Raw genomic sequence first — 25,558 nt, 5'->3', positions numbered from 1 at the left:
TATTCAGAAAAGTTCTGTTTGTTGTTCAAGGGCCTTCCCTACCTACAAGTTAGTAGTCGAATGTGTGCGTATGTGTTGAATAAAGTTGATTTTTAAAATTTTTTCATTGGCATATATTAATTTCATGAGAGGGTATCTCACAATATTTCCATACATGTATATAATATACTTAGATAAAATTCCCCCCTGTTACTCTCTGCATCTGAATCCAATTCTTTCTCCAAGTGCTGCAAGTTTTATTGGTTTGTTATTCATTCTTTTACTTTGAAACTGTTGCGAGTTATCTAAGAGCTCAGTTATGACATGAGCATGACAGGTAAAGATGCTTACATTTTCTGTCCTCAAATTTCCATTTGTGAGCTCTTCTTGAATCAGAGCCAGAAATTTATAGAATTTGTTGGTGTAAGATCACTTCATAGGAAAGAGCAGAGCTTCAGTAGGAGAAAGCAGTTTTAACAACAAAAACAACATTTTCAGAGGATTAGTCTAATCATATAGTTAAAGCATGGTCGATACTCCAATAAGAGGAAACATGACTTCCATGGAAAATAAACTTGCTCTTAGTTTTGACTTCTTTAACATAGTTTTCCAGACTGCAAAAAAATTTCTAAAATGTAGGTAACATATCTACAAGATTCTCTTTCACCAGATGCTTTACATGTGCTTTATATATTTCTCTTATAAATATGACTTTAATAATATGAATTAGTTTGCTCCTTCTCAGAGTGTGATTAGACCATTTTGTTGGACCATCAATTCATAAACCCATATGAAATTCATTTTGTCAGCCATCAAATATTTATTGCATGCTGGGCAATAAACAAAACAGATGGAATCCTCTCCCTTATGGAGCTTACAGTCTAGTTTGGGGGAGGGAAGCAATAAACAAATCAATAAAATGACTAGTGTAAAGATGATAAAATATTATAGAGAAAAATAAGCAAGAAAGTAAGCAGAAGATATCAGTCAGGTAGATATTTAGGGAAGAACCTTCTATAAAAGTACTATCTATATGTGAAGGCCTTAAGGTGGGAACATGCCTGGGATATTTGAAGAAGAATATGTCAAAAAACAAAGTATGCATAAACATGGGGAGGGGCAGAAAAGAGACAGAGACAGAGAGGCAGAGAGAGATTCATCGAGCCTCAAATGACCTTGCAGGTACAAGATTCAGTGAGTCTAGACCTTGCAGGAAGCTATGCTACTCTCATTGATGTGGATTAATAGCAGTCCTGGGGCAGTGCTATCTTGGTTCTACATCCATTACTGATATCATTTCTAACTTCCAGCATGGAGTTGAATTTAGTACCTTGGGATCAGTCCCCGAGGCTGCTGAAATTTCCATCTGACAATGCAAAAAAGCTGGGATGAGGAATGACATCATTTAATAATCAAAAAAGCCATTAAAATGTCCATGCTGACAGGTGTCTGACTGATTCAAGACTGAACTTTGAGTTTTCTCACAGAGCATTTACATCACACAGAATGTACATGTAAGTCCAGCCTGAGCCTTCAGTGAGGTAAACTATTAGCCTGATGAGAAACTATGACTGAAACTAAGCCAATAAACCAACAGTATACCTTGCTTGAAGTGAAATTAACATATGAAAGTCTGGCCTAAATGGAGGTATTGGTAAGCTAGAAAGGATACATGCCCTGAAGACAATATTTAAACACAAAATTAAAAACAAGTATATGATAGTGTGGTAATTTTAGCACTAGGTGCAGAAGATGTAAATGGATACTTTGTCTTTAGAGGTTTACATGCTCAGCCTCCAAATTTACATACTCAGCTCCCAAATTAAAAATACAGAAATATCATGAATTATAAACTCTTACAGTAATAATAGCAAATGATGCTGTTTTTTTCACAATTATCATATCTGAAACTGCAAAAAGCATTACTCCAACCACTGTTTTTCAACTTTTTCTAGGTTCACACTAATAGTGAAAATGGACTTCCCTACATAACATGACTTTGGTTTGGTTCTGTTCAGCATGAGTAAGAAAAATCTCAAGTGTGATTCATCTTTAGTAAACCTACATTTCCAGTTAGAAAACAAAACCACTTATTGCCAAAGATCAAATCTTTCCATGTTCACAAAAAAGTGTTTATTTTTTTGCTACTGCCCTTTCTACAAATTCTCCAGCTCTATCAATTTAAAAAATATAATCAGATAACTTGGATTGAAGAATTCTGTGTGCCAAGAGGTTGGCCTTAGACACAAGTACACATGTAAAATAGCAGTCCATCAAACAACTACTGGTGAACTTGACCTTCTCTGGATTAATTAAATACAAAAAACAGAAGAGATTTTTAAAAATCAGAGTACAATATTTCCTGTCAGAAGCATAAGATTCCTAAGGCTCCTCTCCTTCCCACACTAAAACATAATTAAGACTTCTTTATATACAAAGTGGGGAAAATGCCTTACATTTCATTACAAGATACAATAGTTCAAGAAATAGAAAAATTGAGGATTTTGATGTTCTCATTGTCCCATTTAATTTCTACATGTAATTTACCTATATGATAATAAGTGAAAATATTATACTCAAGAATAAAGACTAGGATGGTATCTTGACAGTATGCCTTGACTGTCATGACAGTAGCCATGCCCTCATGGAGATTATAATACAAGGACAGATAGATATTTGTGATCATTATGTCCATTTTACAATTGAAGAGTCTTAGTGGTAGGTGACCAGTGACTTGCCTGAGGCCATTCAAATAGTGATGAGATTTGAAACACTTCTCTCTACCTCTAAAACATAGGCTCCTATAGTACAAAGTACTGAACAAATGATAATGGAGGCAGTAGAGCTAGTCTTCAGGATGCTTAGGTATATTTCAGTTGACCCAAACTGGAAGCAGAAAAATATCCATAGTCATTCCAAGATCAGATCTTTTAAGAGCATTTTGACATTGTTTCAAGAGTCATACTCCATGCCAATGTTTCTCCTGGGTACCTGGGTAACTGAACCCACAGAATTCTGGAGTGCTGAAAGTTTCTATAAAGGAACTCTTACACCAAGGATTCTTCTATTTGGTGCCTTCTGGAAAAGTGTCCACTCAATGCAGACATTAGCACATGGCAAGAATTGCTTCAATCCCTTTTTCAGAAGAAATTTCTTGGAACTCATCCCTTGTACCTTAACAGACACTAACCTCCCCTTTCACAATACCATCCCTTCCCTTATGGGTGTTCTATGCATCTCACTTCCGATTTCCACACAAAGAGAGCAACCGTACAAAGTTGAAACACAGCAGCTTGGCTAGAATGTGCTGCTGAACAAATAATCCATCACAGTATTCAAATCATTTTGACATAATGTGACCTTATTTTTGGACACATTCTTCTTTGTGTGGGAGGATTCTTCCATTCTTTTGAAGTCATACTGTGAACATTAAAATTCTTATCACTGGGAATGAAGAAAGCAAGTCTACTTATGTTTTGAGGGAATTCTGTGACTTAAACTGACATGGTCAGAATTCATTAAAGTCCACATCGTTTTAACAGGAAAATAGCATTATATAACAACCAAGTGGCTCATTTCATAAGGAGGAAAGTGTTTTAACAGTTTAAAACTATTTAGTGACACTACCTTCTCCCTCAGTTTAACCTACCCTAAATACCTATTTAACCAAAGGAAATTATTTTCTTAGCTTTCTTCTCCATCTAAAATATCTTTGAATATCATACCTGGCTGGACTGAGATGGGAAAACAAACGTGGAAGGAACTTGTCTCACCCAGCAGTCTAGGAGCAGAATTCAAAGCTGAGAGAATCCACTCACTTTTTGTTGACTTCTCTAAGTTCTTGATCAAGTCAATAAATATATGATAAGCTTGAATTGGGGTCTTAACAAAGCAAGACTGAGCCTGTCACAGGAACTTAACTTCATTGCAGTGTCAAGATGATCTTAAAATATAGCCCAGATGTTCAAGAACAATTGGCTTGGTGGCCTAACAAGGTGGCTGGCTGAAAATGAGGTGTTGCTTTCCTATCCAGAGCAGTGGTGTTGAGTAGTTGGAGGGGCGCCAGCCAACTGGCTTCTGGATAGGCAGCCCTGTCAGGGGCGGTATGCTGCAAAGTCTCTTGTTGGAGCGTAGGGCTGGTAGTGCCTGCGGGTGGGCCCAGGCCTTCGGGGAGTCATGTTCATGTAGTCACTCTGAAGGAGCCTTTTGGTTTTACTATTCATCTGCAGAAAAGAGAAAGGTCAACATGGAAGGACATTAAGAAGATATTCTAAGGAGAAGTTCTAAGACTTGGGCACATCTATTCAGGATATCAACTTCCTGATGACCCAGATGACTAGCATTTCTGAAGTACTATGCACTTGGATAAAGACTATTCAAACCTATTAGTTCTTCTACATTAACTGGTGAAAGCTAAACCAAAAGAAATATTTTAGAAAACAAAATGTATCTCTGTGCATCATTTGATCTGAATTGCAAAAGTGTATCTATTGGTATTTAAATACTATTTGAAAGCCCTTGCTGTTCAAAATTGGTTAAGTGTTCACATTACAGTTTCCTTACATTAGTCATTTATATAACATTTTTTTTACAATTAATTAGAAAAAAACCCTCAACTCCTCCAGAGTCTGGAATAATCATAATTTCACAACAGTGGAGTCAAATTAAATCAAATCAAATCAAATTACAGTACTAGACAACTAGCTACATCTATTTCCTTGTGTGTACAGAGTTCTACAGAGACAATAATGTATCCACCATTATTTCAAACTAAATTTCTATTTTTTTTTATTTTTATTTTTTTTTTGTCGGTCATGGGGCTTGAACTCTGGGCCTGGGCGCTGTCCCTCAGCTCTTCAGCTCAAGGCGAGCACTCTACCACTTGAGCTACAGCGCCACTTCTGGTTCTCTGGTGGTTTATTGGAGATAGGAGTCTCACGGTCTCTCCTGCCCCGGCTGGCTTTGAACCGCGATCCTCAGATCTCAGCCTCCTGAGTAGCTAGGATTACAGGCGTGAGCCACCAGCACCCGGCTTCAAACTAAATTTCTATCCAGAGTAGGAATTAAAAGTCAAGATGAATGTGGATCAAGGGTTAAGCACACCATGAATCATGGCAAAGCTTTTGACTGGAGGCTATGACTGTGAGCTAAGAGTATCATTTCTGGATCAATGGAATGACAAGATTTGTTTGTGATAAAACATCCATAAAATTTCTAAAAGTAGAAATTTACCTGAATATCTGGATTTAGAATTCTCTGCCATGGAAAACAACGTTTATTTCTAGGCACAGAGGCCTAATGCATGAGTAGACACACTGGACATAACTGACATCAAACTAAAAGAATGAGTGACTTTAGCCCTGGCCTCATTTCCATGCACTCCTATCTGAGCCTTCACACCTTCCTTGTCAAAAGAGTATAAGATTTGAAAACTACTAACAAGTTTTCAGCCATATTTTCTTGAACTCTCACCACCATTCTACATAGCTAGTCATCCATATCATAGGCTCTTTATCTATAGACTCAATTAATAACACAGAGAAAATACTCAAAATGATATTCTTGTCATTGTTCCTTGAACAATAGAACTGCCTACATAGCATATATATATGCTATACATATATAGTATATATAGTATGTATATACATATATAGTATATATATGCTATATACATAGCGTATTAAGTAGGATAAGTAATCTAGAGATGATGTAAAGTTTATGCATTTTATAGAAGATATTTGAGTGTCTCTCAATTTTTTGGTGCTTGAAGAACCAATCCCAGTTATGATACCAAGGAAAGCTGTTACTGATTACTTGCTCCTTTTTTTTTTTTTTTTTTTTTTTGGTCAGTCGTGGGGCTTGAACTCTGGGCCTGGTCCCTCAGCTCTTCAGCTCAAGGTGAGTGCTATACCACTTGAGCCACAGCGCCACTTCCAGTTTTCAGGTGGTAAATTGGAGATAAGAGTCTCACAGACTTTCCTGCCTGGGCTGGCTTGGAACTTCAATCCTCAGATCTCAGCCTCTTGAGTAGCTAGGATTACAGGAGTGAGCCACCAGTGCCAGGCTTGTTCCTTTTATTATTATTTTTAATACTCTTCTTTGCCTTCTGTGACATCCCAGTTTCATCCTCTGTGTCTCCTTTTCTGGCTCTTGTGGGCTCATCCTTCTCCAGCCATTCAATATTAGAATTTCTTCTCATCTAGTCATTTTGTCCTCTCTCCCTAGACAATCCTCATTCACATTCTCAGGTTCAATTACCACCTACTCATCTGAATGTTTATGTATGGACTAGATTTCTAAAGTATGCTATATCTAACAGGTCCAAAACAAAGGTCAAGGTCTTCTCCTAAAATTGATTTCTTCCTTGTGTTCCTCATATCAAAAAAATGACACTCCATAGATATAGTTGCCCAAGTCAGACCTCCTAAGCCTTAACCGTGACATCTCAATTTCTCTTACCCCTTTGTCCCAAAGGACAGTTGGCAAGGTCCAAAGACATTTCTTTTTTTATTTTTTTTTTATTGTGAGAATACCGTACAGAGCAATACAATCACATGGGCAAGATAACGAGTACATTTCTTATCAAGCATTGCAAAGACATTTGTAAGTGTCAGAACAGGAAGGGATGTCACTAGCATGTACAGAGTAGTAGCCAGAAATGCTATTAAGCAAACTACTATGCACAGGGCAAGTCCTACAACAACAAATTACCTAACCCAAATCATCAATGGTATCAAGATTAGAAAATCCTCATCTAAATAATATGACCATAAAAAATAATGGGATGACAGGAAAACAATGAATATAAAATATGTCACCAAATTGGAACACATATTGCTAGGCTGCCTGGCTCCTTCTTAGACTAAAAGATGTTTGATAGTTTGAGCCTAGGTAACTAGAAGACAAAGTGTTCCACACAAAGGTATAATGCACAATAATAGAAGTAAATTTGAAAGCAAAGGGTATAAATTCAGCTTTGGTCCATGAGATGCTAGCTAGCCTTTCTACCTGGTCCAAAGAAGAAAAGATAGCAAATATAATTGGAAAATTTGTTCAGATGGAAGAACATGTGAGAGCCAAGCCTGTGATACTGCTCTTCAAATAGCTTGATTCTACATCCTTTCTATAAATAAAAGTCTAGGACTGTCTTGGGCATCAAGTTACATGAGAGCAATGTTAAGCCAATGAAATGCTTGCCCCAAATAGGGTGTAAATGCTGCTACTGATAGCCCAGGAATCATTTTTAGCACTTACTCTAACCCTAGAGAAGCCCTTTGCCAAATCCCCAACTAACAATTCTGGTCTCTGGACAAGGATGAAATTATAGTTCACAAGGAGGTCCCAGTAATAAGGATGTCTTTTCGCTGAGGTACCCCATGTTACACACAAAGATGATGAAAATCTGCAATCAGCTCACATCTTATCCTCCCAGTATTATCATTAAGTAAATTTGGTTACTACTATCCAGTCTAAATGCAACGTTAGAATGAAAATAACATTAGGATAGAAATAACATGACTGGGAATAGTACCCATAACTCACAGTGGCAATGTGCATCCAACATATGCAGATACCTGTGCCCAGAGTACCCCACTATGGGCCTGTGTGTCGGTGCCCTCTGTCCCCCCAGGGACACTCCTCCTTTGCCCTTGCTACTACTCTGCCTTATTCGCTTGTTTCCTGGGAGTTAACAGGAACACACAGAGCATACACAAGTCAATGCATTTAAAAAACAACAACAACAATAAGTCTGGCACCCATGGCTCACATCAGTCATCCTAGCTACTCAAGAGACTGAGATCTGGAGGATCATGGTTTGAAGCCAGCCACAGCAGAAAAGTCTGTGAGACTCCATCTCCAAAATAACCAGCTAAAACCAAGGCTTGAGATTATCGCCCAAGTAGTAGAGAGTGCCAGCCTAGCAAATGTGAGGCCCTGAATTCAAACCCCAACCCTTTTCCCACCCCTCAAAAAAAGCAGAAAGGAAATGGTCTTCAAGAATGTACTGGATTTAAAGGCAATAGTACCTGACCATACACTGTCCACATTTCCCACATTGCTTTTCCCATGCAGCAGAGAAGAGCATGGTTTTAAAAGTTCCTTTGAAGATCATGATTTTAAAAGGCTACATGGAATGGATTATTACTCAGCTAAGTGAACAGTGAGTGAGAATAGCAGGTGCTTGTCCATGATAGCCTGACCAAGAGGTTTTTATTTACTCAAATGTCAACCTCAGGTCAAGAACTGAGATAGAATCTGCAGCTGTTCCCAGAAACCCACTCAGCCTAGAACAGCCTACAGTAGCATATCATGGGCCCTCAGGAAGTAACAGAAAATAGCAACTTTCACCAAGCAAGCTATAGACTAGCCAAAAATAGGAGCCCAGTAAATTTCCCAGGAAGTGGCTAAACCCTAGAGATCCCTCATGGCCTAGATGCCTAGCTCATCAAGGTGCTTGTTGTTTAAATAACAGCAGCAGGAAATGATGGCCCAAGATAAAAATGATACATCATACTGTGAAGTGTAGACATATTGCTATTTGTACTCATTAGTTAGAAAATACACAGACCTATTTTTGAGGTGCACTTAAAGGGTATTCTTATTAGATAATCCGATTTAACTACAAGAGTTTACAGATGACATGTCACTGACACTGCCTAACTCAAGAGGAGTCTGGGAGATAGAATAAAACCAAAGTAAGTTTGTTTTGAGATAAACAAGATGAACTTGATTAGCAATTAATAGGATGCCAAAGAAAAACTCATACATCTATGATGTATGTTGATTTGAAAGTTAATTGCTTAAATTCATTAAAAGTGAGAAGCTGTGTTTGTTTTATTTGGTGGGACTGTAGTCACTCAGGAAATTAGCACCTCATTTTAAAAACTAATATTTGAACACATATTTACCATAATTTCTAAATGATGGAAAGAACTCATTTGGCCACTGAAAGTTAAAGCAGTTCCCAAACTACTTTCATAAAGCTAGTAAATTTCTTAGATTTAGGCCAGCCTTTCCCAGATCACCATATGGCTCCCAAGGGGCCATGACATCTGGTCATTAGATTAAGAAGTTGAGATTCTCAATGTGAGGACTAGAAACAGGCATAAGAAGTCAATGGCCAGGATTAGAAGGAAAAAAAATACCAACTAAGAACGCTAAAAATTCTAAAATCATTAACAGCTACCACAAATCTGGAAGAGACCTAGAATGAAGACCCACTCAAGATCCAGAAAGATGAAACTTTTCAACTAACATCAGAGGCAGAATTTGGGCAATCTTGTTGTATTAAAGTCCCCTCTCCCCATAAAAATTGGGCAAATTGTAGAGGGCAAATTGAGAAAATTCCCAAGATGCTACCAGTATAAAAATTTGACTTTTTGTACTAACAAAAACACTACTTTCAAATTGTTGAAAGAAAAATAATCCTATAAGCCAGCAATTTTAAATAACAAAAGTACCCTTTAAAAGCAAAGGAAAACTTATGACATGCAAAGTCTCAGGGAGTTTGGAGGACAATCCTTCCAAGAAATGCTTCTCATTTCGTTTTTCAGGGAAACACACAAGATGGAAACTGAAAGCACCATACAGAATAAATATCACTGAGAAAGGTAAGCACCTAGCTAAAGCTTTAAAGTAGCATTATTACTCTCTTCTGTAACTCTTCTGTTTTCTATATTAAAGGACAGATGTATAAAATATTCATTATAAATCTATGCTAAAGGTCGTAAATGTATAAAGGAATAAAAGTTGTTGTTTTTACCACTGAATCATTCACCAAACATCTGGAGTAAATTGTAATGTAAAAAACAAATAGAATTCCCAGGGACAAGAAGTCTTTTTGTTCCCTGCTTTCCCCCAAGGGTCTTCTGAACTACAGGTAACTTGTAGGGAATAATGAAGAAGCAAATGTTAGTAAGAGGTCAAAAGGACTAAGATGATCTAAGACTGAAAGCCTCTTGTATAATGAGGAGGAAGAGGAGGAGAAGGAAGAGGTGGTGGAGGTGGAGGCAGGTCAAAAAGGAAAACGAGATGAAGAACAGGTTGACCCATTGTAACAATGAGATGTACAAGACACTATGTTGAAAACAAACTTTACAACTTCAGGCATGGGGTTGGGGGAGGGATGATAGGGGGGAAACAAAGGAGGGGGTAACAATGCTCAATAGGAATTGTACTCATTATCTTACTCATGTAACTGTAACCCCTCTGTACAGTATCTTTACAATAATATATATATATATATATATATTAAAAAAGAAGACAAAGATAATGATGAACAGGAGGAGGAAGGAGGAGGAGGCGGAGGAGGAGGAGGAGAAGGAACAGATAATCCAAAAACATGACTGAATCCAGGGCTGTCTCTCACACCCATCAAAGCTATAGTAAATAGAATAGCTTCTTGATATGTTCAGATTGTATGTGCAGTGGAAAAATTACATAAAAGCTGTGTTGCTTCTCTTACCCAGAAAACACAAAGGGCCACAGTTACTAGAAAGCTGTAGAAAGCCAGGATTCCATCAACCACCACCAATACCCAAAAGGGTTTAGGCTCAGAAGGCTGGGGATCAGGACAATGATGTTTCTCTGGAAAACAGAACAGAATGGATCTAACAACATGGAAATGACAGTTAAGTTCACTTCACTAACACCCAGAGAAAAACATGGAAGACATGAAACTATTAGTAACTACTCCTAAATGGACTAGCTCAGTTTTCAAGAAAAGTTAGAAAACTACTACTTGCAGACCTGCATTTACCTAACTTTGTGGAGTCCACTCTCCCATTAGCTGCCTAATCATCTAGACCTAAACTGTCTTTTTGAAGTAAGTAAAATGATACACATGTTTTCAAGCCTTAGGAAAAGCAGCATAGTATGGCAGTCAGAGTAGTGAACTAGTAATCAGAGCATACATGTCATTTTTGTGGGGATGTGCCAGTTCTGGGACTTGAATTCAGGGCCTGAGCACTATCTGAGCTTTGTTGCTCAAGGCTAATACTCTACCGCTTGAGCAACAGCTCCACTTCTGGCTTTTTTGGGTAGTTAACTGGAGGTAAGAATAGCACAGATTTATCAATACCCAGGCTGGCTTTGAGATCTGAGATCTTCAGCTCTCAGCCTCCAAAGTAGCTAGGATTACAGGCATGAGCCACCGGCACCAGGCTATTCTGAGCATTTTTAATCCTGATTACACATTAAATTATTGGAGGAAGTTTGTTTATATGTGCCTATATATATAAAAGTATATTATATATATTAGTATATATTAGGATATAAGTAGTTGTACAAAGGATTATAGCATTTATATGGGCAAAATTCTTAGCTTTTAAAATGTTCTTTTTAAATCAAGATTATTAGGTATAGATTCCTTTTTGTTTGTTTTGTCAGTCCTAGGAATTGAACTGAGGACCTTATGTTCTCTAGGAAAACCTTTACCTTTTGAATCACACTCAATCTTTTTTGCTTTAGTGATTTTTTTAGATATGGTCTCACACTTTTTTTCCTAGCCTTGGGCTAAAATTTTCCTACCTATGTCTCCGTGTAGCTGGTATTACAGACATGTACCATCATGCTTAGCTTGTTTGTTGATATGGGGATTGGTCTCACTAACTTTGTGCCTGGTTTACCTTAAGCTTCAGTCCTCTTGATCTCTGCTGACTGAGTAGCTGGAATTATAGACATGACTCACTGTGTCTGTCTCTGCTTGGGCATTATGGATATTAGAAATTTAAATGAGATTCAGTAACATTCTCACATTAATTGGCTCTATTTTGCCAAAACACAAAATTATTCTGACATATTCCATGAATGGTTCATTCCTTATTCAGTATTTGATTTTTCTCCAGTAGATCTCTGTTTCAGGATAGGAGAACAAGCATTTATAGAAATTATGCCAGTATTAAATATAAAACTGAGCATTTATCTTCTTGCTTAACATTCTATAGAAAAGGAAAGCTATTGTGTAGCCACAAAGTGTAACTAAGTATCTCTCTGAAGACCTCTTTTATGTTTCTGTATTGATAAATAAATTGTATTTTTCTGAGCTTGAGAATCTTATAATTTTTCTCCCCAATGTTTTCAGAGAATTTAACCTCAATATAAGCTCAGTGGACTTATTTCCTCTGACTCATTAGTATTGTCTAATAATACTGCACTTGATGACACGAAGCATTGTCCAGCAGTGTACCCCAAATAACAAAGTTGATTGTTATCAAATTTTACATCGTATCTCCTGTCCTAGTCCATCATTCTTTGTGTGTTTGGAGAAATGGAAAAGCACTGAACAGAGAAAGACCATGCAGCACAAAAAGACAGTTCCTTTGAAACAGAACCCATTCTTCCTGAGTCCTGACCCATGCCACTCAGTTGCTTCCTCAAAGACACCTAGGTTTATATTGTACTTTACCCCCTACCCCCCATGACCCTCTCAAATTTAGAATATTTTATGGGATCTTTCCTATTGACCATAATGTCATCTCCCATCTACCAATCAATGTCAATGAAGGAAAGTAAAGTTATGGACAAAAAAACTCAATCTTTTCTTTTATTTTTTTTTGGTCAGTAGTGGGGCCTGAACTCTGGGCCTGGGTGCTGTTCCTCAGCTCTTCAGTTCAAGGCTAGCGCTCTACCACTTGGAGCCATAGTGCCACTTCCAGCTTTTTCTGCTTATGGGGTGTTGAGGAATCGAACCCAAGGCCTCATGCATGCAAGGCAAGCACTCTACCACTGAACCACCTTCCCAGCCCAAATTCAATCTTTTCTAAAGTTAAAAAAAAAAAATTACAAAAAAAAAGAACATGATTGATCTTTATTAGCATTGATCCCGTTTGGGACTATTCTACCTCATTTCTACCACCATCACCTAGTTTGCAGGACTCCAGAGTGGAACAGGGGCAGGACTTCAGGATGGTACAAGGGTAGGCTTCACATATTACCTTTACATATTACATTCACATATTACCTTTAATGTGGATAATGGTCCCATTGCTCCTCTCGTTGTCGAGGTAAGGAGGAGGATACATGACTTCAATCTTGCAGAAGTAAATATCTGTTTGGTTAACATATAAATTCCGGAGGTAGAAAGTCACTGTTTCATTGCTTAAATTCCCATCACAGTTGAACCCAGTATTTGAGTGAAACTGAAGCTGATGGGAAAAATTGCCATTCACAACACAGACTTCCACAGCGTTGTCCAGCCCCTTATACAAGGATGCCCGGAACTCCTTTGAGAAGAGATTGTAGGTATACTTGCAGCTCAGGTTGACCTCATTGTCATCTACCACAAGCAAGGGTGACTGCTTCACCAAAATCTTATTTTCTAGAGGAAAAAAATCATGTATTTAGAACCAGAATATAAAAATGTTCTTTCCTTGAAATTAAATGGATTAATTAATCAAAGAAATAGATCTCCCAGCAAAGGCTTTCTCTTGGCAGATAAAGTTACACTATCTCTTGGAGTGATATGTTGTACCCAGTTTTAAAAGTTCACATTTTGGTAATGTATTCATCTTCCTTTAAATGGCCCAAGGAGCATGTTCTACCTGGAAGGTAAAATGAGGGCTTCTGTTGGCAGTAAGTGATGGAAAATGAATCGAAAGCACTCACCTTTCCCCCTGACAGCTGTATCTTAGAACTGTCCTGGCTGCCAACACCACTGAACCATTTCCCCTCTCCTTGCCCCTAAACAAAGGCACCAAGAGGTCTTGGAAGAGAGCCTGAGACCAAGGCCACATCTGGCACTGATGCCCCTGGTGGACACAGAAGCTGTTGAGAACTTGAAACTCCTCAGTTAAAATAAGATTGCTCTCCCACCTCACCTCCATCTCACCCCACTTCCATCTGCCCCACCTGACTTCACTTTTTCTGCCTAATAACAGAGACCCTCGTTTTAAAGGGGATGCACCTCTTCAACCAGGCTGAAGAAGACTTGGTGGCCCTTCCCAGGTTTTCAGGCCAAATAAAGCCTGTTGATCTGTTGGGTTGACCTTTCTGCTTTTTTTTTTTTTTCTTACAATGAGTACCACAGCCATACACAGGGAGTTTTTGAATCTGTATTGAGATTCCTAAAATGTTCATCACACACTGGGCTGAATTCCTGATTAAGTGATATCCTTGGAAGTCTGACACTAATGTACAAAAATTTTTGTTTTTAACTTGTAAGACTGGATTTTATGAATGCATTTAAAAGTTTTGGAACTTTCTGACTTTGATCATTGGACATTCCAAGAGTAGGATAAGTCTCAGAGGATAAAGCGTTCAACAAGAGCTATTGTATCTAGATCATCTTCTATCTTCATGCTATTGAGATAAGAGAGCAACACATCAGTGTCTTCTTTTAAAGCAAAGGAAGTACAGCTATGTTATCAATTCTATAAAGAACATGTTGACATTGTTTCTCTGTTTATCCCCATTGCTACCACATGACAACATATCCTTCTTTTAAAAAATGACTTCAGAGGCCTAAACATCAGCTTGTCTAAAGTCACTAAGGAAATAATGAGCAAAAACAGAGCTAAAGACACAAGTCACCCACACCACCTAAGAAACACTTAGAAGAATCAGTGAGAGTCAACTTTGCAGCCAAAGGACTCACAGGGGTTTTGACCTCAACTTTTCAGAAGTAAACTAATAGCATTTTTGTTTTCAATTTAAATTTCAATACAAACAGAAACATTCTTGCTATTGTTTTGGGAGATTGCTAGTAATCATCTTTTCATCTTTTTCAAAAAAAGATTACTTTAAGTAACACCCACATTCACACTTGAAAGGTCAAATAGAATCAGAATCTGTTAAAATGAAATTTATAATTTAACCTAGGTTTATTTGCTTTAAATTCATTTTTAATTATTTTTAAATAGTCATACAAAGGGGTTTCTATTCAGCATGCTAATTTATATGTTTAATGCATCTTGAACAGTGCCACCTCTTGCCATTCTCTCCTCTATCCCCATTCAACCTGAGTTTAAATTCATGTACTCTGAAGTTTTATTTTGCTTGAATACAAGGCATAAAACTCAATTTCTAGGTTTGTGTCATGATGTACAATAGTAGTTTATATATATGTGTATATATATATATATATATACACATATATATAAACATTAGAAATTTTAGAGAGAAAACATGTCCACATTCTCCCATTCCCATAAATTCTGATTTAATTAGTACAAGTAAGGATGGTGGTGGTGATGTGCTGTAAATGAGTGTTCAGTTCAATGGTTGTTGTTTTTTAAATAGTCTATTCACAAAATTGTGAGTGGATCACCGCAATGTGATTCCAAGACATTTTCATTTCCCCCCAAGGGAATTTCCAATTCATTAAGTCATCTCTATTCCTCTCTTTTTTAACTTTGGGAAGCAAGTAATCTCCTTTCTGTGCATTCTTCTCAATTGAGCTATTCTATATCTGTGTGTTTTCCTACTGAAGACAATTGATATCAATAGAATCATACAATACGAAGCTTTTTATACCTAGTTTCTTTCACTTAGCATAATGTTTTCAAGGTTTATGTGTAATATGTGTAATATGTATAATATGTGTCAGAACTCTATTGCTTCTTATGGCCAAACAAAATTCCACTATCTGAATATACCACATTTTGGATTTCCATTAATCACTTTTAGGTTATTGTTAATATGTTGTAAGGTGAATCATCCCAGAAGCCACATTTTAAAATATAGAATATTAGAGTCTTTATTATACAGTTAACAGGCTGCAGGTCGCCCATGTTACAAAGGCCTGCAGCATGCAAATACACATAACACAGCTAGGAAACATACTAAAGAGGAAGGAAATAACAAAAAATACCAATAAGCCAATTCCGCTCCAACGAGACCTTTATTGGGACACCATGATGACTGGAGATGAGCCAGGAGACAGGACACAGGACACGATCTCAGAGACACGCGTGGCGTTACCTCTTGGCTAGACTGGTCCAGGCCTAAATAGGTCAACGCAGGGGCCTGATCCTCAGGAAATTCCCAGTCCCAGGCACTGGACTGACAGATTCAGTAACCTATCAGCCAAGTGTCTGCCCCTGCCTCCAGAGGTCTGGACATGCCCATCACCTGGGAGGCAGGTGATGGGCAGGGGGTTTTCTTCCCCCAGCATGAAGACAAGATGCTAGACCATGTGGCCAATATGGCACATGCCAGACCTAATCTCCTTACTTCAAATAAGGCCACTCTGAACATTTGTGTTGTGTGTGTGTGTGTGTGTGTGTGTGTGTGTGTGTGTGTGTGTGTTGTCTCTTAGATATACACCAGTAGTGGAATTGCTGAGTCATATGATAATTTTGTGTTCAGTTTTTGGAGGACTTGCAGGAATGTTTGCCCAAACAACTGTTCCATTTCCATGTCACATTCCCATCAGCCCTATACACAGGTTCCATTTTCTCTACTTTCTTACCAACACTTCTTATTGTCTCTCTTTTCTCAAAGCCACATTCATGTGTATCAAGTGTTATCTCTCCATGGCTTGATTTGCATCTCTGTAATGATGAATGATGCTATTTGTGAACCCTTTCCAAAGAAATGGGTACTGTAATCATTTCTCCATTTGTGAACTGAACTGTGTTTTTGCTGCTGTATGACTAGCACTTTTACATTTTTAAATCAGTTCTCTTAACCAAGTCCATTTGGTTTGAAACTATTTTCTGTGTTGTTTTTGGCTTTGTCTCAAACATTTCTCCTGTGGATTCTAATATTCAATTGATGCTGAAACCAAATTGGCCAAACAGAGGTCTCAACCTGACCACCTATTAGAATCACTTAAAAACTTTTAAAACCTTGATTGCCAGGAAAGTTAAATCAGAATCTCTGGGTATAAGATTGAAGCATCAGCCTGTCTGCCTGCCTGCCTGCCTGCCTGCCTGCCTGCCTCCCTCCCTCCCTCCCTCCCTCCCTCCTTCCCTCCCTCCCTCCCTTCCTTCCTTCTTTCCTTCCTTCCTTTTTATTTTGTGCCAGTCGTGAGGCTTGAACTCAGAATTTCGTACTCTCATGTGGTTTTCTCATTCAAGGTTGGCACTTTGCCAGCCACACTTGAGTCACACTTCTACTTCTGGCTTTTTGCTGGTTAGTGGGAGATGGACATAGACTGTCCATCCCAGGCTGGCTTCAAACCTCCAACCTCAGATCTCAGCCTTCTGAGTAGCTAGGTTTACAGGCCTGAGCCGCTGGTACCCAGCTTGGCATCAGTATTCCTAATGTTTCCCATGGAATTCTAAATTGCAGTCACGTTTATGAAACATAAACCTAATATATGAAGCCTGACCTCTTATTCTCAAGTTCATAGGCATCCATAAGATTTTCCAACTCCATTTTCTTAAACTAAAATTTTAATGAGCCAGACCATCTAAATCAATATCCCCAGACACACGCAAACATTCCCACTCCCACACTTGATTCACTACCTCCATGGCCTACCGTCTCCTTCCTAACTCTCAAGATACTACTGTCTATGTCACGTATTTTCCACTTGGTCAGCTTCTGTCTTTGGAACATCTCATTTCATGTTTTGATTTGGTTTTCTTTTTCTCACTCATGTGAGTTTTCTATAAGCCTATTCTCTTCTTAAGAGAATACTGTAAGAGTAACAGGATCTCCTTAAGTAATTATTGAGAGGAAGATGGTAATCCAGCTTCATCATTCCTATCGGTAGCTGTATCTGTCAGTGTTTATCCTCTCTCCTCTATGTTAATGCTAATACTTAAATTCACTGACCCTTAAACATAGGTACTGTATTTGAAATAGTTTGCTTGCTTGATGCCAATATGTTAACTATGTAGTTCAGTTTGACCTTGAACGTTCGGCCCTCCTGCCTCTACCTCCTGAATGCCAGGATTATAGGATTCACCACAATATACAACAAACTTCTTGTTTTTCTAAATAGTTATATCCATATATAACTATTTAGAGGCATTAAATGAAAGAAATTTACTTTGGTGGTAAACAAAGATAACAACTACTTTAAGTAACATTGAATATGTGTGATCATTATTACTTCAAGTATACATAATCATTTTGATTCCTATTTTTCTCTTAAAAGAGATCACATGTAAAACAATGCACCCCTTACTCTGTAGGACTAGAATGTTTAAGGTAGAAATCAAAGTAACTGATAATTGAAATATCAACTAACAGTTGGTCTAGATATGTATTTGGTTCTTGACGTTTCTACAAATCCATAGTACTTCAATAATTTAGGGACTTATTTTGCAATAAAGCATGCAATAAGCATGTTTCATAGACTATTTGGTTTTGACAGAACTGCTCTTTCTCTGCAAATATTTGATTTTCCTTCTTGTAAGCATTTAGGCAAGGTCTCCTTAGGTCGAACCTACTAGTTAAAAGAGAAATATTGTTAACCTATTAATTGTCTTTTCGAAGAGTAGCTTGATGGACATTTATTTAACTGAATTGATAAGTTGTTTTGATGATGAATTTAGTGCTTTGCTTTTCAAAGCCTTTCCCAGCAGCTACACTAGCTATAGGTGTGGAGACAGGAAGCAGTAACCTCAAACCTCATTCCCTCACAACTCCTGCTTGACAACAGGCCAACATAAAGAGTGAGATTTGAGGTGCAATGGTACTTATCTGCTGCTTATGAGCAAGGTAACAGAGCTAAAAGATTTCCCACAGATAGCATGTGAATCCTCTGATATAACCAATGTCTAGAAGACTGAAAAGTGACTTGTGTTTCCATGAGAGGAGTAGCGGGGAGGTTGGTGATTAAAAAAAAAAAACCAGCCACCTGCCTTTTCACCTTTGTAAGTAGGTCAATTTCCACATTTAGTAAACAGGTCAATCCTCTGCCTAAGTGGAGAGGACCTCTAAGGTGTGTCTCCTGACATCAAAGAAGGAGGATATTAACAGGATATTTCCCATCAGTTTAGGTAGTGCACAGATTTCCAAGGAGGAAGCCTCAAATACACATCAGCTTCAAGTTCATGAGTTTATCTCATCTGCAGTCTGTATTAACCAGTGAGGTAAAGTGATAAGACATGTATCCTTATGCTCATTTTATAGATGAGGAGATGTCAAATGAGTTGCCCAACATTTCAGGACAAATAAGTGACCCCTGGGATTTGAGCTCAGGCCTCCATGATAGTTTCTAGTTTGTTGTTCTTTACCCTCTGCCTTGTTGCATCAAAATTTCAACATAATTTCAGTGATTGGTTCTAGACCCTATAAAATCTGGATTAGATGATGGAGTCTAAGAGGGAGTGAGAGAGAATACAATTGAGTAAGGGGTAAATGGCATGAAAAGAGAACTGGATCAAGATGAATTTCATTTTTCTCCACCATTTTAAGGCAGTCCCACCTGCAAAAAATAATAGAAAGGAAACGTTCTAAGCTAATGCCTTCTTTTACAACTGAAAACAAGTAAACAACTTTGTTGGACCAACTCACACAAATAACCAAAGAGGTAAGATGTAATGTATATAGACATCTAGGAATAATATTTTAAACCATGAATGAAAAGGAAAACATCTTTCTTCATTCAGTAAGACTGCATTGATTTCATACTTAAAGAAAGTACGTTTCAAACTTTTCGTACCTAATATTAAGTAGTTCTACGTTATCTGAGATTTTGCTTTCTACAGTTTTAGTTAACCACAGTTAACCACAATCCAAAAGCTCCAGAAATAAACAATTTGTAGTTTTAAATAATGTACCATATAAGTAGCACAAGGAGATTTCCTGTTTGTCTCAAACAGACTGATTCCTCCCTTTCTCCACAGGTCTATAGTGTATGTAGGCTAACTCTGACAGTCACATAGCTATTCTTAGGCCATCAGATCAACCACTGAGGTATTTTATTGTGTCCAAATAACCTTGGATATGCCAAGATAAAGCTAGAGTTATAGAGTTCTTCCTTTCAGTGGAAAGTGCAAAAATCTCAATAAGAAATGGAAAAAAAATATGTTGAGTGCTAAGACATGTGCTAAGAGTGGAACTTCCTCCCATGAAACTGTAAAGAAGGAAAAAGAAATTCTGGCTTGTTTTGTTGTTGCTCCTCAAACTGAGACCATTATAGCTATGGTGCATGATGCATGCTTAGTTCAGACAGAAAGGCATTGAGAGTTTGATGCGATCCAAAGTTTCAGGCATCCAAGGAGGGCCTTGAAATTCATTCCCCAAAAGGCAGGTGGACAACTATATACAAAACGTGTTGCTAACAATTTGAAAGCCTTCCTAAAGGTCATGGATGGATCACAGATAATACCTACAGACAATTCTGTTTTACGAAACACTTCTTACAAATTATTTCTGATGCACAAACAGTAGTGATACCATTGCAGCTCTTCTGTTCAGTTTGTCCAAGAATACAAAAGGGATATTGGTCACTTTCTACTTTTACTCTCCTTGGACAGAGTTTTACTTCAGGGCTTCTGTGAAATGCATTTGTTTATTATGTTTAAATGTATAGTATTCTACACAATGGAACTCAATGCTTCCATCAGAAAGAATGGCATTGCCCCATTTGTAAGGAAATGGAAAGACTTGGAAAAATCAAATTAAATGGAGTAAGCCAGACCCAGAGAAACGCAGGCTCCATGGTTTCCCTCATTTGTAATATTAGTATATGTCTAGGATAGTCCTGGCAAAGGATCATAATAGCTCAGTAGCTATATACATATAACCATGTAAAATGATGCTAATCGAAATGAACTCCAAGATATGGAAACAAGAGGGTTGTTTTTGTTTTGTTTTGTTTTTTAATGTACTGTGTAAAGCTATTCTCTCTCTTTCATTTTTTATTTCCTTTGGTTTAGCCTCTGTTGTCACTGTTTTTTATTTTGGTACCCTGTGTATTGTAAATGAACTTTACATCTTGAGGGGGAGGGGAGTCAGGGAAAAGAGAAAGTGGGAGACAACGAGGGAGGGAATAACAATGTTTGACAAAAAATATACTCATTACCTTACTTATGTAACTGTAACCCCTCTGTACATCACCCTCATAATAAAATCAAAATTAAGTTTAAAAAATGTATAGTACTGTATCTTTCCTTTTCTGTATCATAAGCACCATCGACAAATAAAATGATGAGTAGAAGCTGGTGAACCAGAATAAAGCAAGAAAGCAGCCCTCAAGACTGAAGTATGCCTTGAGAAGCTGGGGAAGCAATTAGGAGGATGTAACACCTGCTTAATGAGCAATTGATTTTCTTCCAGAACCTTTAAGAACTTTATTAGGCTCCATTTATGAACATCACAGTCAAGAGTTTCTTTTGCAGCTGAAAAACAAAATCAGGCTATAAGATCTAAGCTTATGTTATTTCCTTTAAAAAAAATCTGACTGAACAGAATTTCACATGTGCAGAAGGAATCAAAGAAATTGAAAGCTTACTATTTTCAACTGTGTTGTCCTATGAAGTTCGTGTGCCAATTGTAAGGGTGATACTGGTTTCCCTGGCACAGTACATCTCCCTCTGACCACAGAACTGCTTACATTTCTGTAATTCTCCTCTGAGTACATTTCCTGTTTTGGTCTAAGGTGCCTTTCAGAACATAGCCATCTGACCACTTATTCCTTTTCAGATGCTGTAACAGGCAGGCTTCCCCCAAAAGCTAATCCAGTGTTTGCTCTGGAACCTATAAGACAAAATGCTCTCTTGAGTGAAAAAACGGACTCAATGGTCTGTGGCTCTGGTAACTCTTGCTAGCTTGGCCTCCTCCAGATATCAGAAAGAATACAGACATTCCTCAAACTATAGCACCTTTCACTACCCTCTTTGAACTACTAAGACAATAAAGCTACTAATGTTCCATCAAATGTTCAATGCCCAGATTCCGAAATTCATGTGAAATGAAAACAAAACAAATCAAGTTACGGTTTCAACAACACTGTGGTCATCTCATCTCCTTTTCTGTTGCCTGGTATTCTATCTCCATGTTCATAAGGAATGATGATTTAAGAAAAATCTTTCAAAACATACCATCAAACAAGCATAACATACACATATCTATGTTGTCCCATTCAAGATTTCAATATAAAATATATGATACCTCAAATGGTTTATTCATAGACTGGCTTATTTACAAAAGATGGTTGACAAAGGTGTAGCGATAGCAGTACCTCAGCAGGACACTGGTGGCTAACGCTTGTCATCCTAGCTACCCAGGAGGCTGAGTGCAAAGCCAGCCCAGTCAGAAAAGCCCACAAGACTCTCTCCAATTAACTAGCAAAAAAGCATGCATGGTTTGAGTGGTAGAATGCCAGCTGTGATAAAAAATAATAATAATATGAGAGCAAGAGCACAAGGCCCTTAGTTCAAACCCCAGTACCAACATAAAATATAATAATAAATAGCAAAAATTCAGGGGGGAATGGATGACGACGTATGGCCTGTAGCATCAAGGTTATAACCACGTTTAGCTCTGAAGAGGTGAAAAGATAATGAAGTTGCCAGAACCAGACAAGTGTGTAGAGGAGACTGAAGCATGACTTCTGTTGAGAAAACCAGCCCAAACAGCTCTCTCCAAGATGGTGTATGTCACAACTATCAGCTAATCAAGTACATTTATCAGGGATGCCAACAGAACATACAAATTTTAAACAACATTTAAGGAAACTTTAATACGAACAAGGACAAATGATTACATGTCACAATAAGAATAGCAATAGAAGCCTGATAAATAACTTTATAAGCACAAGTTGCTTTGGGGCAGCAGTAATCTAAGCCACACTCTGATCCTAAGCTATATCTCTTATATAGACAGTCACGACAATGTAGAGGATACTTGTCCTTGTTCCTTTCAAATCTCATTGTGCTATGCAATATCAGAAAGTAACCCAGAAGTCAAAGAGTTCACTAGTAAAAAGTCTGAGTACTGAGACCTAAGACACTCATTTTTGATAAGGAAAAAATTATCAAAACGATCAATGAATACTATTTTTTTTTGTCAGTGGTGGGGCTGAACTCTGGGCCCGGGAGCTGTCCCTCAGGTCTTCAGTTCAAGGCTAGGGCTCTACCACTTGAGCAACAGCACCACTTCCGGCTTTTTCTGCTTATGTGGTGCTGAGGAATTGAACCCAGGGCCTCACGCATGCAAAGCAAACACTCTACCACTGAGCCACCTTCCCAGCCCCAATGAATACTTTTTTTGCAAAAAAAAAAAAAAATATATATATATATATATATATATATACACGTGTATATATATATGTATATATATATATACGTATATATATATATATATATATATGATACTTTTTCTTTGGAATTCTGACTTCTGCTATGACAGTCTTTCATTCATTCATTCACTCAACAAATAAATATTGGAATCGAATGTAGCGTTTCTTGGGAGATGTAAAGATGTAGAAGAAATCCTAAGAGGGCTCCCTCTTAGCTCGGTATACTACTGCAAAGCCATAGATAGTGCATGAGCTTTATAGAGGTAATTGACAGTCACCAGAAAAGGCCTTTGTTTCCAGATGGGATGAGTCTGGTAAGTTGAGAATGGTCCTGGGGATTGTTAGCACAGCAGTAAGGAAGGCATTGGATTAGAGCAAGGTCAGGGACAAAGAAGAGACCAATCAGGAAGCTGTTGTTATACCATCCATGTGAGCTCACAAGGCCTGAATGGCAGCAGACAAAGATGCGACAAGGCCTTGCTGTCTGCTATGCAGACTGCTAGTAAGAATGGAAACTGATGTGGATTCATGGGTTGGGTGAGGACAAGTGTGGACACACCATTGACTAAATGAGGTAAGAGAAGAAATATGTATGGGGAAAATAAAGCTGTTGGGTATAGTTTTGGATTTGTGACATTTAAAGAGTAGATAAAGCCTCCTAGAGGAAAGAAGTGAGAAATATAAGACTGAAGTTTAAGGAAGCTAGTCAGAGACAGAAATATACATTGAGGAGCCATCTATTAGAATAAAAGTTAATATTCAAACCATTAAAAAAAATCCACTGCCTGCACCATAATCCAAGAGATACTGCCACAAATTCAGAGTGTAAACACTTTAGAACAAAAGAAGCTCCTAAACATATAGCCACATAAATTTGGGTGCAGTATCACCCAGCCCCCCACTATTCACAGACCTACAATATTCCTTTGCTAGATGGACATCGATGAGAAAATATGGCAAATAAACTTAAATAAAAGTGGTACAACACCAAAAGCCACTGAACCACTCTTCAAAATCAAATTTTATCATCCTAAAAAATTGTCTGTAGTCCACAGTAGATAACCAGAGGTTCTATGGCTTTTAAAATAGGTGTATTACAGAAATACGGTAATAGATTAAAAGGAAAACTCATAGATATAAAGGGATCTCTTCTATTATTATACTGTTTTCTAAATATACAATTTAATCTAGTAGCCAATCTTAGGTACCTCATTCAAAATAACTCTGTTTTTAAAAAAAAGACAAAAATACATTTCTCATGTCTATACTTTTCTTCTAAGCACATTAGCATCTAAGATCCTGGTTATCCATCATCTCAAAGGATTTCAGATACCTGGCTTACAATTTCTTCTTTTGGTTCTAGCAAAATCTAAGAACATCCACAAAAGAATAGAGTAAATGAGCTGCCTCATGAGAACCAAGTTTACACACACACACACACACACACACACACACACACACACACACACACACACACACACACACACACGGCTGCCATTTCAAAATTCTACTAAAGTGTTTTTAAGCAAAACAAAAACAAACAAACAAACAAAAAACTAGGCCTGAGATGTCCTCTAGTCCAATCTCTTCATACATTAAAGAAACAGACCCCAAAAAGTAATGTCACAATGTGACAGATTATAAAACTTCTACTCCTAGTTCCCTACCTGGGGAAAGCCTTGGTTTAGCTTCAAGTTTGGGTAGGAAGCAGATGCAGTCTTCTCCATAACCTTTTTCCAAAAGACCACGGGGAGATGCTGAGATCAACATCCCTGACTGGAAACTGGAGCTTTGCTTTGAGGATGCTAAGCAGGGCTGGTTTGAACACTGTGATCTTGTCATCACAGTCACAAGCCTAGGCCAAGTCCAGCCATATCATGCATTATGTGTGAGTGATCAGGCAAGAATTTAAAGGACATCTGAGGTAAATCTTTGAATTCAAGCTATGTATGATCTCACTGGCCCGTGGCCATCAATTAAACACTAGGACCTATTCTGATAGAATTAAATACAAATAAACATAGATTTAACAAAGCAAGGTTTGTGGCTGCAATGCTTGGTAAGAAATGTACGCATTATCCTGCCCATGTAATTGTAACCCCTCTGTACAGTATGTTCACAAATAAAATTAAATTAAATTAAAAAAAAAAAGCAAGGTTTGTTTGTTTGATTGGTTGGGGTTTTTTTGTTTTTGTGTGCTTTTTGTTCTGTTTTTGTTTATTGGTGGTACTCGGGATTGAACTTGTGTGGCCTAGAAATCCTTCAGGCAAGAAATCCTTCAGCCATGCCCCTGGTCCAACACGTCTTTCCATTCTGTTAAACAAATCTCAAGCTTATCAACATGAAATGATTCATCTACCCAAGCTTTACCCAACATATCCCTCCTTTATCTTCTTGAGAAAATTGACCCATCCTTTTTTCCTCTTCCCTCTCCTCCAT

The 25,558-nt window shown here is 37.8% G+C and overlaps 1 protein-coding gene and 1 long non-coding RNA gene across 3 annotated transcripts in view; one reads left to right on the top strand and one right to left on the bottom strand.

Moving 5' to 3' along the window:
- Positions 1-25,558, bottom strand: part of Cd28 (CD28 molecule) — a 115,380-nt gene that overhangs the window by 82,914 nt on the left and 6,908 nt on the right. Inside the window, exons 2-4 of one of the 2 annotated variants that reach the window (XM_042666981.1) lie at positions 12,941-13,297; positions 10,445-10,566; positions 1,923-4,202 (exon numbers count right to left, since the gene is read on the bottom strand). In XM_042666981.1, coding sequence (XP_042522915.1) covers positions 4,074-4,202; positions 10,445-10,566; positions 12,941-13,297 — 608 coding nt within the window. In that variant the 3' untranslated portion in view covers positions 1,923-4,073. Of the gene's footprint in view, positions 1-1,922; positions 4,203-10,444; positions 10,567-12,940; positions 13,298-25,558 lie in introns of those variants that run through there. The other variant, XM_042666982.1, reaches the window with a different exon arrangement.
- On the top strand, positions 2,418-23,998 carry LOC122096429. Its single transcript, XR_006145298.1, has 3 exons — positions 2,418-2,497; positions 23,373-23,382; positions 23,984-23,998. It is a non-coding gene; the product is annotated as an uncharacterized LOC122096429 (long non-coding RNA).

Source organism: Dipodomys spectabilis, unplaced genomic scaffold, assembly GCF_019054845.1.
Source record: "Dipodomys spectabilis isolate Male_0828 unplaced genomic scaffold, ASM1905484v1 ptg000373l, whole genome shotgun sequence".
Classification (NCBI taxonomy): Eukaryota; Metazoa; Chordata; class Mammalia; order Rodentia; family Heteromyidae; genus Dipodomys; species Dipodomys spectabilis.
The sequence above is the reverse complement of the archived record's forward strand: the minus strand, read 5'-3'. Positions and strand labels throughout refer to the sequence as shown.